Source organism: Lepidochelys kempii, chromosome 9 (genome assembly GCF_965140265.1).
Source record: "Lepidochelys kempii isolate rLepKem1 chromosome 9, rLepKem1.hap2, whole genome shotgun sequence".
Taxonomy (NCBI): Eukaryota; Metazoa; Chordata; order Testudines; family Cheloniidae; genus Lepidochelys; species Lepidochelys kempii.
Window position 1 is genome coordinate 8,303,817 of NC_133264.1, and position 15,801 is coordinate 8,319,617.

Sequence of the window (15,801 nt, forward strand, 5' to 3'; positions counted from 1 at the left end):
AGCAGGGAGGGTGAGAGGGTGGCATGGCTGGGGAGCGGGCTCTGGGAATGCTGGCGAACGTTAGGCACAGCATGGAAAGAGGCCTCCCCGCACACGGCTCTGCCCGTGCCACTCAATCCCGACTCCCTGAGCTCCGCACACACAGCTCTGCCGGTGCCCCTCGGTCCCGACCCCCAGAGCCCCTGAGCTCTGAGAGTGCTGCTGTGGGGGACCTGGCACAAAGCCCCCCAGGACATTTGTGTCAGAGCAAGTGCTGTGACCTGCCCCCTCGCTCCTGGGCATGGCCTCCCCCGAAGGGGCCTTCCAAGCTGCCTCTCCCTGGGGCCAGCCAGGCGTCACTGAGCTGCCCAAAAGAGTGCAGGGCCAATCCAGAGGGGTGGAGAGAGCCAGGCAGAGGCTACAGGGGCAAGAGAAGGGGAGTCTCTGCGCTGGGCAAGCTGCAGGGCCTCTTGCCAAGTGAGCCGAAATACCCCTCCGCTCAGAGGGTCTGATTTGCAGATCCCCTGAGGCACCCAGCTAAGGGCCAGGGTTTCCGACATGCCCCACAGCTCCCATGGGGACGCTCATGGGCAGATTTCCCGAGGGTCTGTGCACCCAGCATGCTGGGCACTGCACAGAACCTGGACCGTAGTCCTTGCAGGTGAGCAGGGCTTTGGCTCGGGTCAGAGGCTGCCCAGGAGCGCAGCACTCACTGGGGCTTAAAGGCATGGGCCCTGTGGGGCTAGGGTCCAGCCCTGCCTCTAGCCCATGCTCAGGTCCTTGGGATGTGTTTGTTTCTGTTTAACCAATTTATTTGAGCATAAGCTTTCGTGAGCTATAAACACCCATTTTTTCATGGTCTGTGTGTATAAAAACATCTTCTGTATTTTCCACAGTATGCATCCGATGAAGTGAGCTGTAGCTCACGAAAGCTCATGCTCAAATAAATTGGTTAGTCTCTAAGGTGCCACAAGTCCTCCTTTTCTTTTTGCGAATACAGACTAACACGGCTGCTACTCTGAAACCTTTGTTTCTGTTGCGTTTCCTTGAGTCACCCTTTTCCACAAGTTGCTTCCCAGGGGCTGGGCCTGTGGCATTATTCTAGCCATTGCGGGATCTCCAAAGGCCTCCCCCGAAGAGATCAGCCCAGCCCAGCCCTGGCTTGGGTCAGCCATAATGCTGTCACTTCCTGGCTCCCCACCCTTCATGTTCCCAGTGACACAGCTACTTGGCTGGATGCACACAGCTGCCAGCAGCCCCATCTGTCCGGGGCGACTGCTGGCCTGGTCAATGTCCTGGGTGCATGATGAGCTGCTGGTGTCCTGGCCACAGCTCCCTCCCTCACCCATCCCTTGGCTGCAGCTGGTATCGCATCTCAGCTGTTTGCAATGGGGCTGCAGGCAGCTGTTGTTGAGAGACAGAGGCAGCCAGGCTGGAGCAGGGGAGGGCGTCTCTAAAGCTAATGGGAGAGGAGTTGCAGTGCATGGGACAGAAAGCTCCCTCCCTGGGGGCCATGTGGGGAGGGGGAGTGAAAGGGCCGGGGGAAGCAGCCAAGGTGGGGGGAAAGACCTGCTTTAATCCACTTCTGCCCAGCAGCAAGGATTCTCCCCTTGGGCACATGCAGGAGGCCTGGCACTGCCTAGCCGGCTGCCAGGATACTCCCCCGCCCGGTGCTGTGGGGAGAGAGGGAGGCCAGGCCGGGAGGGGGAAACCGTGCTGCTGAAGCCAGGTCCCCCCTTGTGTGTTGCAGATGCTGCAGGCCACCTGCCGCCCGGCTCCTTCCTGAAGGATCTCCTCCGCAGCCACCCGTGCCAGCTCAGCGTCCGGCAGAGCTCCTGCGAGCCCGAGAGCGACTCCTCCCAGACCATCTCCCCGGAGACCTTGTGCTCCAGTCTCTGCAGCCTGGAGGACAGCCTGCTGCTCAAGGAGCTGGGCTCGCCGGGCGAACTGGCCGCCAAACTGCTGGGCTCCATGGCCGGAGGGGAGGAGATGCTCCTCTCCAAGCTGCCCCCTCAGACTGGAGAAAGTGCCTTCCAGAGCCTAGGACAGCTGGAGTGCCAGGACTCCCTGTACTCCATGTCCTGCACGGAGTCCTGCCTCTCGCCCACGGGGGACGACAGCCTGTCCTGCAAGGACGACCACACGGCATGCCCACTGCACGGGGACAGCTGCGGGGTTCGGAGGAAAGTCTCCGACGTGGCCTCTTCGGGGGTGGTGTCACTGGATGAGGAGGAGGAGGCTGAAGAGCAGTGAACTGGTCTTGGTCTGTGGCATGCTTCACCTGCCATTTCTGTCCCACTCCGTGACACCCCCGCCCCCCTCCGGGCCCCGTTCCCTGTTCTTCTTGTGGGCGAGTCCTGTCTGGGGTTGGCGTGAGCCTTAGCTGGGCAGAGGAGGATGGTGGAAGGAAAATCCAGCCCCCCCCACTGGCGGAGACTGGTGAAGCCTGAGGCCTCGCGGCCGGCCACCGGATGGATTTGCTTGCTGCGTCTCTCTCTCTCTCCCCCCTCGTCTGTTTTTTTGCATGGGAGTGTTTTGGGGATAACCAAAAGCCCTGAATTGGAGCCAACTGGACGTGACGCCATCTGAGACGGTTCTGAGCATGTTCTGCACCCCACCTCCGAACCCCTAGGGAGGCGCCTTTCGCTGTCGGGGGGCCTGGCTAGTGCTGTTAAAGCAACACGTGTACATTCCTAACGAAGATTAAACCCCCTGCTCCGGCCCCCCAAGCCCCGGCTCAGAGCACTGTGTTGGGCTGCTCTGCACTTGACTTGGGAGGCCGTTTTTCAACCCTTTGGCACAAACCAGCTCTTTGCTTTTATCATACTGGGTTTTATATCGTGAACCGACTCAAGGAGACGGCCGAGGGCAGAGCAGGTTTGTCGGGACGGAGCTGGACAGGAATCGCCATCTCTGCCGGGACAAGGGGGCACGGTCTGAGTTGGTGGGAGCGCGAGAGCAGATCTTTTTCTATATTTTTGTATGTTGTCTCTGTGTGGCCCTGGCCGGGAATGTTGGGGGACGCTCCAGGGTGACATGGTGCAGGGATTGGTACCACCCCAGGCTTGGCAATTAAGTATTAACTTCCCCATTGGACATCTTGGCCTCCGGAGAGCTGCCGTCTTGGGCTGGGCAGTGGGTAGAGCTCACGTTCCCCTTGCTGGAGTAATTTCGAATGATCCCAGGGATACTTTCTGCATGCACAGACACGGGCATGCACCTGTGGTCCCACATGTGTGCACACAAATGCACACAGACCCCCCCACGTGCTCATGCACATGCCCTCCACCCCCACTCTTCATGAGGGTGCTCAGCATTTTACAACCCCCATTCCTGCCTTGGAGAGCTGACCCTCTGCTCCGAGCCCCAGGGAAGCTTGGGCTGGGGTGAGATCCAGCCCTGCCCCCAGGTCTGAGTTGGGGGCTGGATCCAAATGGGCTCTTTTCTGGTTTGGCCATGGCCGTGGGATTTCATGCAAAGCCTTGCTCCCAGCTTGGGATCAAACCTAGCCCCTGATGCCCGCCCCAAATCCAGCCCTGGAGCTGACTGCCAGCCCTTGGGTCTGCCGGGGCGCACACGCAGATCTGAGCGTACACAACAGTGCCAAGCGCCTGCCACAGGCCAGTGGGAAACAAAACCCAAGTCCCAGCTGTGGTGAGTGCCGCAGGTTCCTGTCCCTCTAGCTGAGGTGGGAGCCCCCTCCCCTCCGGCAGGGGGGCTGTGGCTGGCTCCTGGCAGCTGCCGCTTTCGGCCTTACGGTTCAGGAATGCTGAGCCTGGCACCCAGTGGAAATGCAGGGGCCCGGCGGGATCTCAGCCTCGCCCTGCAGGTTCTCCCTTGCTGTCGTGGCTGTGATGGCCCCATAGCATTTGCCGCCCCACGTCAGGCTGTAGCTCCAACAAGTCGGCAGGCACCAGCCCCTGATGTTTGAGAGGCGCGGGGGGGCTGGGCTGGGTGCGTGGACTAGGACTCACGTCTGTGCTCCTTCACTCAGGCGCTAAATGGTGCCACGTGTGACCCTGGGAGACCTTGGGCATCGGAGCCCCTGCACTGTGCGTGTGCCCACAGCCTGGCGAGGTGGGGGGGGAGAACGTGGCAGCCACCCCCAAACTGGGCTTGTTCATGGTTAAGGGATCCTGCAGCTTTAAGGGTCCTGCTTGGCTGCTAGCTGGTGCTCACAGGTAGGGCCCTGATGGGGAGCTGGCTAGGAAGGGACGGCAGCGCCCCTGGGCCTGTGTGGGTGCCCAGGGGGAAGGGGGGGGCTGGACCATGCCTTGCAGGGGCAGCACCCAGGCACTGCCAGCTGGAGCAAGACTGGCTGGGTGCTGATGGGGCTGCTCGCCCTGCGTTGCTCCCAGCAGTGATTCCCAGGGACAGGGCAGGGCCCCAAGCAAGGGGACTACCTTGGGCAGCGAGAGCTGCAGCTTCTGCCCCTTCTGCTCTAGCCAACCCCCATGGCCAGCCCGGGCGGGCCCAGGCCCTGGTGTGCTTGGCCTGGCCACTCTTCCCACCCCCCATGCTATGGCCTCCCCCATGCACCCAATGGCTTGTGTCCATCCCCCCTCACAATAAGCTATGACTTTTCCCATCCCTCCCCCCCCCACTGGCTCGTTCCACCCTCCTACAGGTACACAATGGTCTGTCATTCCCTCCCACCATGGCCTTCCCCATGCATCCAATGGCTTGTGTCCCCCCCCAAGCTATGACTTGTCCCATCCCCCCTGCCTGTTCCACCCACCCACCCACACAGACACAGTGGCCTGTCATTTCCCCCTCCCGCTCCCCCCACTCTATGGCCTTCCCCAATGGCTTGTGTCCCCCTTGCCCCCACACACAATGGCCTGTCCCCTGTCCCCGCTTCACAGTGGCTTGTTTCCACCTCTCACACACAAAATTGCCTGCCCCCCCCCACTGTAGCCTGTTCCCTCCCTAGCCCCGCCACTGACCTGTCCAGTTCCCCCCGACACATACTCTATGGGCGGTTTCCCTCTCCCCCCCTGGCACACACAATGGCTTGTCTCCCCCCCCAGTGCCGGATTGCACCCTGGCCATTCCAGTGTCTGCTACGTTATGTTTACCAATGCAATTCATTAAAGCAACGGGTGGGCCGTGAGCGTTGCTGCCTGGCTGCCGTGGGACCCTCTCCTCCCCAGTCCCCGATCTCCCCCGACACTTCACACTGCCCTGCAGTCCCCAAATGTGCCAAACAACTCCTCCTGCAGGAGCCAGTGCGGGACCTGGGTGCAGGGAGCCCCTAGGGTATGAGGCAGCCTGGGGCCCCTGTGCTGCCCCCCAGGTCCCCAGAGCTCCCAGCAGGGCCTGCCCCCTCCTGCTTTATTGAAATTCAACCAGCTGATCAAGTGCCTAAACTAGGGTTCAGGCCTGGCCTGTGGAGCTCCTGAGGAACTGACTCTGGGCAAGGGGAGGTTGCATCTGACCCCGGGGCTCGGCCCGCGCCCCAACCTGGCTCTCGAGCAGCCAGTCCGTGCCTGCACCTTGGCAGAGCGTCTGCCTGCCTCAGAGATGCCGCTGGATGCTGAGTAGCACCGGGCATTGCCCGGGACTGCCCCAGTCTCTGGCCAGTGCGTCTGCTCAGGGCCCGGGATGGGGAGTGAATGGGGGTCAAGCTGTCACCGTCTCCCTGCAGAGAACCGGGGATGTGGGAGGGTGTTAGCAAGCTCTTGGGCCAGAGAGTCAGTGTCCGGGGTCCAGGGATGGATCCCAGGGCACTGGGACACGTTGTGCTGGGAAGCTGCCTGACCCAGGGAGGCGGGGGGTGCCATTGTCCCGTCTAGGCCATGGGCCTGAGGAGGAAACGTGCCCCTGATTGGAGGGCTGATGCTGCTCCCCGAAGGCAGCAGTGACTTTCCAGCCGGGTGACATGAGGCCAAACCTGCTTCCGCCAGCGGGCACGTGCCTTGCTCACAGCCCAGGGGCAGGCAGCGGGGCCTGAGGGCTTGGGGACGGTGTCCCAGAATGGCTGGCACAGGCTTAGCGCTTGCAGTGACCTTGTAGCAGACAGCAAGGGGACGTGGAATCAGGTTTTCTCCACTGTGCCTGGTGGTTTGTTATCGTAGGGTCGCACGAGTGCTGTGGGCTGTGCATGCTGCTGTATTATTACAGGGTTGCTTGAGAGCACTGGACCACGCATGCTGTTTTGTTATTGTAGGGTTGCTGACAAGTGCTGGGCTGAGCATGCTGGCTTGTTATTGTAGGGTTGCTTGCACAAGGTCTGAGTCAAAGCCCTTTGAAGACACTGAAAAGCCTCCCCTGGCTCCCCCAGGCTGTGGATTGGGCCCAGAGGCGAGCACGAGCGAGCTCTGTGCCTTCTCTGGATTGCTCGCCTGCGAGCCCCAGACCCTGCACCCCTGACGGGCTGGGCTGGAAGCTTCTCCCCAGGCCCTGGTGCCTGAGCCAGCCTGAGTGGGTGGCACGGTGGGCTACTAGATCTAAATGCTCGGGGGGGAGGTGGTTCTCGCTGGGCCCGGGGGAGCAACTGGCTCTTTTAACTCGGCCAGGGAACCCCAGGATTTGGGGGAGGAAGGGGAAGCTGACCTGCTCCTCCCCAACCCTCTGCCACGGACCCCTTCAATCTTCCCTCCCATTCAGGCTAAGGTCTATATGGGCCCTGGGCAGCAGTCTCTCCTGGGGCACTCCCCACCCCACGTTTCCCCACATAGCCCAGGCCCCACTGTGCCCCACCCCAGCAGTGCCCACACGCCGCTCCCCACCGCTGTTGTCGGGCAGCCCCCCGAGCAATGAGTCTGAGTCTGGTCCCAGCACCCGCCCCCGGCCCGTGCCCTCACACCATGGACTCTGGCCCCCTTGCTGATAGGCTGTGGGCTCCCCACCCTCTAAGGGACTGAAGCCTCCCTCGCTCTGGGAGACACTGGCAGGTGGGCTCCCCCGGACACACAGATGGGCACTACTTGCAAGGGTCTGAAACGCCCCTTCCCCCAGGAACATAAGGCAGCTCCGCCAGCCCCTGCTCCCTGCTTGGAGTGGGCGACAGTGGCCATGTGCCAGCGTGCCGGAGACTCGGCCGTCAGAGGGGCAGCTCCCAGCTGCAGCCGTGGGGCAGAGGTGGTGGGAGACCATGCTGGTTGCTAGCCCCTCCCGTCCGAGAGACTCTGGGCACATTCACAAACACTCCCATGTTAACCCTGCCCATGCCCAGGGCGTGGGCATCACCCCTTTATGACAGCTGGGGAAACAGAGGCCCGGGGAGGGGACGGCCCAGATCCTTAAAGGTATTTAGTCACTGAATGCCCATTGAGTTCAATGGGAGTTAGTCTCCTTCATATCCTTGCTGATCGGTGCTGAAGTGGCTTGCCCAAATGAGGAAAAGAACCCAGGAGTCCTGACCCCCAGACATCTGCCCTACCCATTATAGCACGCTCTCTCCTAAGGAGCCTGGCTCACAGAGGGGCTGCCCGACACCCCAGAGAACCTAATAACGCAGCATCTGGAAGGGGAAAGGCAACTAGGAGGGGGTGGCTAGCAGCGCTGGGCAATTGCTAGTCCCTGGGCCTTCCCCAGCCTGTGGCAGGAGCGGGTGACTCCGATTGCACTTCACCTGAAGGGGCTATGCAGGCATGTGGCCGCGTGGTGTGCGTACGTGTGTGCTTGTGTTGCCCACATACAGGTGGGTGTGTGTGCACACGCCTGTGAGAGGTGGGCATGTGCATAGGCACATGGCTGTGAGGGGAGATGTGTATGTGCCGGGAGGTGAGGTGTGGGTGTCCATGTCCATGCACAAATGTGGGGGGGGGGGTGCGCGCATGTGTGTGTGTTGTACAGGTCTGAGGGGAGATGTGTGCATGCACACTGCTGTGAGGGATGTGTGTGTGTGTGTGTATGAGGGGGAGGAGGTGTGACCACACATGATGTGAGGGGAGGGGTGTGTGTGTTCACACAGATGTGATGGGAGGGGTGTGTGTAGTCAGCGATGTGAGGGGAGGGGTGTGTGCATGCACACGGCTGTGAGGGGAAGGGGGTGTGTACACACACAGTTGTGATGGGAGGGGTGTGTGTACTCATCGATGTGAGGGGAGGGATGTGTGTATTCACACAGATGTGATGGGAGGGGTGTGTGTACTCACCGATGTGAGGGGAGGGATGTGTGTATTCACACAGATGTGATGGGAGGGGTGTGTGTACTCATCGATGTGAGGGGAGGGATGTGTGTATTCACACAGATGTGATGGGAGGGGTGTGTGTACTCACCGATGTGATGGGAGGGGTGTGTGCATGCACACGGCTGTGAGGGGAAGGGGGTGTGTACACACACAGTTGTGATGGGAGGGGTGTGTGTACTCACCGATGTGAGGGGAGGGGTGTGTGTACTCACTGATGTGAGGGGAGGGGTGTGTGTATTCACACAGATGTGATGGGAGGGGTGTGTGTACTCACTGATGTGAGGGGAGGGATGTGTGTGTACACACACGGATGTGCTGGGCAGTGTGTGTCGTGGGGCAGCAGGCTGGGAGTGGGGAGGAGTGTCCCATGGACCCTGTCTTGGTCCCCAGGAGCCAACCCCGGGGCCGCGTGGCCTCGCACTGTGCTTGGGGACCGTGAGCCGCCGGCCTGGCCCTGTGGCCGCTGAGAGCCGCTCTCTGTTGTCCTGTGTCCCAGCTGCCTGTGGCCGTCCTGCCAGGCCTTGAATAAAACAAGTCTTGTTACTGCAGTGCCGTGTGGGCGCGTCCTTGGTGGGTCTCATCCACTTCCCTCCATGGGTGCCTTGCGTTCCCCAGGGGCCCGACCCCGGCGGGGACAATGGCCAGCAGGGGCCAGGGTGACCACCTCTGAGCGGGCCGGATCTCGAGGGAATGGCATCCCAGGGTCCTGCCTCCTGCGCCATAGGGTCCTGCTGAAGTACCCCAACCATGGCCAGTCCTGCCCGAGAGTCCCCCTCCCTGCTCCAAAGGGGATCCAGCCCCTTCTCCATCCCCGGGGGCTGCGGTGGCCATGGTGATGCTGGCCCCCCCCACTCTCCACATGCATGCGGGCCTGCCAGGCGCTATCTGGGAACAGGGCCGCCTTATCTCGCATTCCAGGGGCCGGTGCCATCAGACACCTTGCTAATTATGGGCATCTCCAGGCTCTGGCCGCCTTCCCGCCCCTCCCCTCGCTCCCTCTCCCAGCAGTGACCCGTCTCCTCCGCGGGCCGGCACCAGCGCCATGGCGTCCGTCAGCTCGTCCTCCACCTATCGCTCGGAGCGGATCAGCACTTACAGCCAGAACGCGCCCCCCGCCGAGCCCTGCTTCGAGCCCCGCGGGCGCTTTGGGGAGGAGGGGGACAGGAGCTCCCTGCGCCACGGCCCCTTCGCCGCGCGGGCCCGGGACTCTTATGGATACACAGGTGGGGGCCGTGGGTGTGGGGGGACCCAACCCCACACATGCCTCAGGGTGCTATAGCCACTGCTTGCACAGGGGCAGGACGGTGGGGAGGGGCTCGTGGGCCAAAGAAGGTGAGAGCCTACTACTGCTACCAGCTCCCGGAATCCCTCCTGTTGGGCGAGTGGGCGAGGCCTGTGCTTTCAGCGCTATGGTGCTGGTTCAAAGCCCCTGACCACCCAGGCAGGTCCTTGCCTTTACACCCAGGGAGGGGAGGGAGATGCAGCCCCCATGGGGTGTGGGGTGGCCAGTCAGCCTCTGCAATCCCCAGAGGCCCAGGGTTGTGCTCACCCTTTGGGGTGAGGGTTCTTCATCCCATGCTCCCCTTCCAGGCCCCCCCAGCTTGTTAGCCAACCCCCCCACACTCAATCCTCCCATCCCTCACTAGCCTGACCCCCACCCCAGCAATCATCCCCCCCCCCATAGCCAGATCCCCTTCCAGCCCCTGGCTTGCCAGCTAGATCCCACCCCCATCAATCCTCTGATCTCCCACTACTCAGACCCCCCCCTTTCAGCAACCCCCCCACCGACCCTGGCTTGCTAGTCAAATGCCCCCTTGAGTCAACCCTGACTGCCAGCAGACCCCCTACCAAAAGCCAGAGAGCCCCAAGAGCCGGCAGCTCCTCCCCCATGCCTGCTCGACAACTAGCCTGGTTGTCCTGAGCAAAATCAAGGGACCCCCCCCCCGCTGCAAAGGCACCTCGGGGTGACAGACCCAGCCAGCACCGGCCACACTCGCTGCACCAGCAGTCCACCATGGGAGGAGGCAGCTTGGCTTTCCCCCTGCCTGCCGGGTGCCAGCCCCCGCCTGCCCCCCACCACTGCCCCCCGACACCCCACTGTGACCCCTCCCATAGCTCCTACTGACACCCCCACGGCTCGCCAGGCCGTCTCAGCACCTGCCACACGGTGCAGCCCCCGGGCCTCTGTGGGCTCCTGGGGCCTCATCCCTCCCCCTCACTGCCCCGCTCCGTGCAGGGTCTGCGGGCTCCGTGCGCCCCTGCAGCCTGGGCAGCAACGTGCGAGCCGGGGGCGACACGTACCAGGTGACGGCCGACGTGAGCCAGTTCGAGCCGCAGGACGTGGTGGTGACCACGTACAACTACCACATCATCATCCAGGCCGAGAAGGTGAGGAGCTGGGGTCGGGGGGAGCGAACAAGGCACGGCGGGAATGGGGTGGCTGGGACAGGAGCAGGGAGCTGCCCGCTGCCCCCACGCCTGCCCCAGTCCCTATGGCGCCCCCCTCCTGGGAGGGGCGGGGCTGAACGGGGCTGTGCTCAGCAGGAACGTGGCTCGTGCCCGCTCTCACGGGGTGTTTGTGTCCCTGGTAGGTGGCAGAGGACGGCACCGTCTCCAACACGTTCACCCACAGGTGCCAGCTCCCCGAGGACATGGACCCCCTGTCTGTCAGCTGTGCCCTCACCGACGCGGGCCTGCTGGTCATCAAGGCCAAGCGCGGCGTGGCTGCCAAGGCGGGCGAGACGCCCCTGCCGCTGTACCGCACCGAGGTCCAGCTGTGAAGCCCCTGGGCACATCACCCGCCCCCCCACCCCGCAACCTGACAGATGAGCTGGGCAGGTGACCCACCACCCCGCCCGGCCACATGTGTCGAGGGCGGGGGCAGCTGGCGGGGCCCAGCATGCCCCGCGGTAAGGCAGGCTGACTCAGTAGGCGGCCGGGCAGGCTGGGACCACGGGCTCCATGGGCCTGCCCTGCTGCATGGCTGGGGCATGCACGCTGCTCCTGGCGTGCAAAGGGCTGCCCTGGGCCAGGCTGAGCCAGTCACTCACCCAAGCCTGTTGCACTGGGGCTCCCTGGGCCTGGCGCTGTCCTGTGCGGGGGCCCGTGCTACTGGCTCCCAGCACCTGGCTGGTGGCTCACCCCGGCTCCTGTTCGGAATAAAGGTTTCTCCCACCCATGGCTGTGTCTGGGCCATTCCTCGCGGCCTGCGGCTTGCCCCAGCCCCCCCCACTCTGGGCGCTCACCCTCCCCTTGGTACAACACAGCAGCCTCCTCTGCTGGTGACGCATGTCTCAGCCCCTTACCCCGACTTGCCAGGACCCTGCATCCCCCCCCCCCCCCCGCCGTGCGCTCTGGCTGCTCCCTGAACCCGCTGCTGGCTGCAGAGCTGCCTCCAGGGTGGTGCCGACCCAGGGAGTGGGGCCAGCCGGCATGGGGAGCTCCCCACCCCAGAGCCAGCGCCAGCGGGGCTCCCCCGGTGGGGAGCACACAAGCTCCTCGTTTGGCAGTGAAGGGACAGGGAGACCCAATTCACAGCAGCGTGGGGAAGGCCAGGCCTGTTGCCAACCTTCCTGGGGCGTGGGGAGGGCTGCATGGTCCCACCCGCCAAGCCCACCCGGCCCCCAGCTGTTTCGGTGCAGCAGCTCCCTCCACTGGCTGGTTGGGGTAGGAGCGGCATGCAGGCCCACCCCCCCTCCCCCTCCTCCCCCCCCCCCCCCGCTGGTCCCCTTTGCAGTTGCAAGGCTGCTGAGCAAAATCAGCTGGTGCCAGGCTGTAGCAATGTGCCCCACCCCCCAGCCCAGCTGCATCAGAGGTGCCTGGCATGCAGCAGCCGCTCGTTGAGTTACTTTATTGCTCTATTTATAAAGTCCTTTTATTAAATTAATATAAAAATCTCTGTATTTACATCCTGGCCCGCGCAGGGCCCAGAGAGACCCGGTCGCTGCCCGCCCCCGGCTCCGAGCCCCTGGGACCCTGCCCAGGGCCAGGCAAGAGCAGCCATGCTGGGGAGGGGGGGCTCAGTGAGACTGGCGGGGGGGAAGTGCTTGTGCTGTTCACCCTGGGCTCCAAGCCAAACTCACCTCTGGCCTCGGCTAAGCCCAGCTGCCCTCTCCCCACTGCGCCCTGGCCCCGTACCACAAACCACCCCCAGAGGTAGCATGGTTGACGGACTCGACGGGAGATTGACTAGCGAGGGGGGGCCTGCGGCTCAGGACTGAGGAGCACCGGCAGGTCGAGCCAAGGGGGAGGGCTGTGGGTTGGGATTCAGGGGCACTGGCAGAGCTGGGGGGGGGCAGAGCCCGTGGCAGGTGTAACCAGGGGAGGGGAGCAGCTGTGGGTCAGGATTCAGGGGCACTGGCAGAGCTGGGGGGGGCAGAGCCCGTGGCAGGTGTAACCAGGGGAGGGGAGCAGCTGTGGGTTGGGATTCAGGGGCACTGGCAGAGCTGGGGGGGGGGCAGAGCCCGTGGCAGGTGTAACCAGGGGAGGGGAGCAGCTGTGGGTTGGGATTCAGGGGCACTGGCAGAGCTGGGGGGGGGGGCAGAGCCCGTGGCAGGTGTAACCAGGGGAGGGGAGCAGCTGTGGGTCAGGATTCAGGGGCACTGGCAGAGCTGGGGGGGGGGCAGAGCCCGTGGCAGGTGTAACCAGGGGAGGGGAGCAGCTGTGGGTCAGGATTCAGGGGCACTGGCTGAGCTGGGGCTGGAGGGCCCGGGGGTGAGACAGTTGCAGAGTCGGGGGCGGGGGGATTAGCCCTCAGTGCTGTTTGGGGACCAAGGGGCCCCTGGCAGCGGGGGGTGGTGCTGGATACGGCCTTCTGCCCCCAGGAGCCCCGCGCCAGCTGTCCAGAGAACCTCGCATGCGGAGCCCGGGGGCTGGACTTGGTTCACCCTTCCTCTTCACCACACGGGGGCTGCCGGGGCAGCTCCGGGGGCAGGGCTGACGGCAGTGGCTTGCTGGGGCTCCGGCTCCGGCTGGCAGTGCAGGGTGCCAGGCCTGCAGGCTCCAAGGTGCAACGGCACCGGTGCCACCGTCGCGGGGGCTGGCGGTGTCTGTCGTGTCCATCAGCAGCCGGGGCGGGCTCTACCCGCCGGCCCCGCCCCTCACGGGCTCTTCTCGTCCGTCTCGGCGGGGCTGGACTCGCGGGGGATGGAGAGGCGCCGACACCGGTCCCACAGCTGGCGGACGTCCGCGGCCTCCACCTCACTGCTGCTGGCAGTGCTGTCCCGGAAGCTGGCCAGGGGCGGCCGGACCTTCACGCCCTTGGCAGTGACTGAGCCCTCGATGGCCTTGCGCAGCTGGGGGCAGAGAAGGCTCAGCCACGTGGCATGAGGAATTCTCCCCGCCCATGTCCCCAGCTGCATGAGGGCACCTGGGGCCCTTCTCCCCCACCCCCAGCTGCAGGAAGCACAGGGGAGCGGTGTGCAGGAGGGTCTCCAGAGACACCGTCCCTGGAGATTGGTGGCACCCTATGCTCCTGGGCTCAGGGTGGGGGGAAGGCACCATTGCTCACCCCCCAGGAGGGCTCAGGGGTTCTGTTCCTGCCTCCATGTGATGAGTCCCATAGGGCTGATTCCCCCCTTTCCCAGGGTGTTTGGGAGGTACCCCAGGACTTGCTCACCTCTTTGAGGGACACCATGCCAACGAGGCGCCCAATGCTGGTCACGTACGCGTGGTCCACGCCCAGGAGCGAGAAGATGGTGTGAGTCTGCAACAGAGACGGGGCTCAGGGTCTGCGGGGCGGGGAGCTGGCCAGGCTCCACTGGGGCTTGGGGCCCACAGGGCTGGGAGAGCCAGAGGGGACCCCGCACTGGGGGAGTCTGCTGAGACGCAGCCCTACGCACACTGCAGAGGATATGGGGGGTGGATCTGCAGAGTTCAGAGCTGAACCAGCCATGCCAACATGGGGAAGGGGCAATATTGATGAGCCCGGGGAGCCAGGCCCCAGGGCAGAGGACACAAGATGGGGAGCTGGGCTCGGGCTGTCAATGCACCCCTGTGCTGTGCACATGCAGCCAGCTGCCAGGCGCTCCAAGGAGCACGGGACCCCTGGCCACCCCACCTTGTGCAGGGAGGTGCTCTCCACCAGCTGGAAGGGAGCAGGGTCGATCTTGCTGTTGTTGAAGTTCACGGGCTGGTCCAGCTGCTGCTTCTCCCACTCCATGATCTGAAAGGCAGAGGGGCCGTGAGCGCCAGAGACGGGGGGAGAGGCAGGGTGGGCCTCAACGGATGGGCAGGGCAGTCCAAAGCCCAGTGCTCTCCCAATACTCCACCTGCAGCCCCATGCCCTGCCCAAGGCGGGGGGCGTGGGGGGGAAGGGAGGGCACTGCCTGGCTCAGGGCCAAGGAACAGGACACACGGAGGTGACAGCTTTGATCCAGGCCCAGGACCGGGGGACTGGCTGGATATGGCAGGCAGGGAATCGGACATGCAGCCTTTCCCCCTAGAGGACGCTGGCTCCGATCTGGCTCCAGGGTGGAGGACTGGCCGGCTCAGGGGATGGGGAATGGGACGCCCCCACTAGGGGGAGATGGCTTGGATCCAGCCCACCGGGAGCAGGCCCCATTGGTTACCGGGGGTTGCGTGCCCAGCTCGACAGCCCCCCAGCGGCTGCCCGACTGTCACTCCCTGGCCCCGCTCAGCACAAGGCCAAGGCTGCATGGGCCCATGGGCAGAGCCTCCTCGCCCTCAGCTGCACGGGGCAGCGGGCTCCCCTGGCAGGAGCGGGCATCTGCCTGTGGCCCAGCAGGGTGGTGCATGCGGCTCCCCCCGAGCTGCGGGGGCTGTTCGAGCCCAGCCCTGCCATCAGCCGCTGCCGCAGCGGGACCTGCCTCCTCTGCCTGGCACATGCACAGAAGCCCCGCAGCCTCGCCCCACACCTGGGGGGCTCCGCCTCCCCTCCCCAGTGCCCAGGGCCTCCCCCCGGGCCCCGCCTGGCCAGGATTTGCCCATGGAGGGGCAGCTCTGACAACATTTAGTGCGAGGGAATTGAGGAGATCCTCTCCCAGCTGCCTCCCCCTACAGGACTGAGCCTCTCCAGCCAGTCCCTCTCCCCTCCCCAGCTCCTCTCCTTGTGCCCCCACTGCTACCTCCCCACATTCCCTCCCTTTCTCCACAGGACCCATGGGCAGCATGGGGGAGGGGAAGAGCAGGGGGCGGGACTGCCCTGCCTCCAGCCCCCTGGAGAGCAGAGCTGGGCAGGGGCCCTGGGGAGCAGGACCTCTCAGCTCCTGGCAGGCGGAATGGCTGGGGTGGGAGGGGCATATTCACTGGGCGAGTGACACGGGTGGTGCCATGAGGACTTGGCAAGGCAGAGCAGGCTCCCCAGAGCCCGGCGGCCCCCAAACTGTGTGGGTGTGGGGGGGTGGTCCCCTCGCTGCGCCCAGGAAGTGTGGGCTTCAGCAGAGCCGGGGGAGCAGGGCAGACAGATCCCTTTGCTCTGTGCCAGCTGGCCCAGGGGCAGCTCCTGACCAAGGGGTGAGGGAGACTCAGCCCTGGGCATCCCACCAATGTGGCCCTCACCCTGGGGAGGGACAGGGCCCGGCTGGCCTGGCCCCCAGGAAAGGACTCAGGGCCCTTCCATCTGCAGGGTGCCACAGTGGCAGGGCCTGGCGCATGGTGCCCCTGCTGGCACTCACCTCGGAGGGGCTCATCTCGCCAGGCAGCTCATACTGGTCCTGCAAGGGAG

The 15,801-nt window shown here is 64.3% G+C and overlaps 3 protein-coding genes across 5 annotated transcripts in view; 2 read left to right on the forward strand and 1 right to left on the reverse strand.

Annotated features, from left to right (window-relative positions):
* FAM131A (family with sequence similarity 131 member A) overlaps positions 1 to 8,257 on the forward strand; it is a 42,421-nt gene extending 34,164 nt beyond the window's left edge. Inside the window, exon 6 of the mRNA XM_073359221.1 lies at positions 1,730 to 8,257. Coding sequence (XP_073215322.1) covers positions 1,730 to 2,232 — 503 coding nt within the window. The 3' untranslated portion in view covers positions 2,233 to 8,257. The remainder of the gene's footprint in view (positions 1 to 1,729) is intronic.
* Positions 8,258 to 9,010: 753 nt separating this feature from the next.
* LOC140916857 (heat shock protein beta-7-like) lies at positions 9,011 to 11,295 on the forward strand. Its single transcript, XM_073358746.1, has 3 exons — positions 9,011 to 9,340; positions 10,354 to 10,505; positions 10,709 to 11,295. The coding sequence occupies exons 1-3, from the start codon at positions 9,160 to 9,162 to the stop codon at positions 10,895 to 10,897; spliced, it is 522 nt and encodes a 173-aa protein (XP_073214847.1). The 5' UTR covers positions 9,011 to 9,159; the 3' UTR covers positions 10,898 to 11,295.
* Positions 11,296 to 12,670: 1,375 nt separating this feature from the next.
* Positions 12,671 to 15,801, reverse strand: part of CLCN2 (chloride voltage-gated channel 2) — a 45,334-nt gene continuing 42,203 nt past the window's right edge. For all 3 annotated transcript variants that reach the window (XM_073359224.1, XM_073359223.1, XM_073359222.1), the window contains 4 exons: positions 15,752 to 15,790; positions 14,176 to 14,280; positions 13,735 to 13,821; positions 12,671 to 13,411 (listed from right to left, as the gene is read on the reverse strand). In XM_073359224.1, coding sequence (XP_073215325.1) covers positions 13,217 to 13,411; positions 13,735 to 13,821; positions 14,176 to 14,280; positions 15,752 to 15,790 — 426 coding nt within the window. In that variant the 3' untranslated portion in view covers positions 12,671 to 13,216. The remainder of the gene's footprint in view (positions 13,412 to 13,734; positions 13,822 to 14,175; positions 14,281 to 15,751; positions 15,791 to 15,801) is intronic.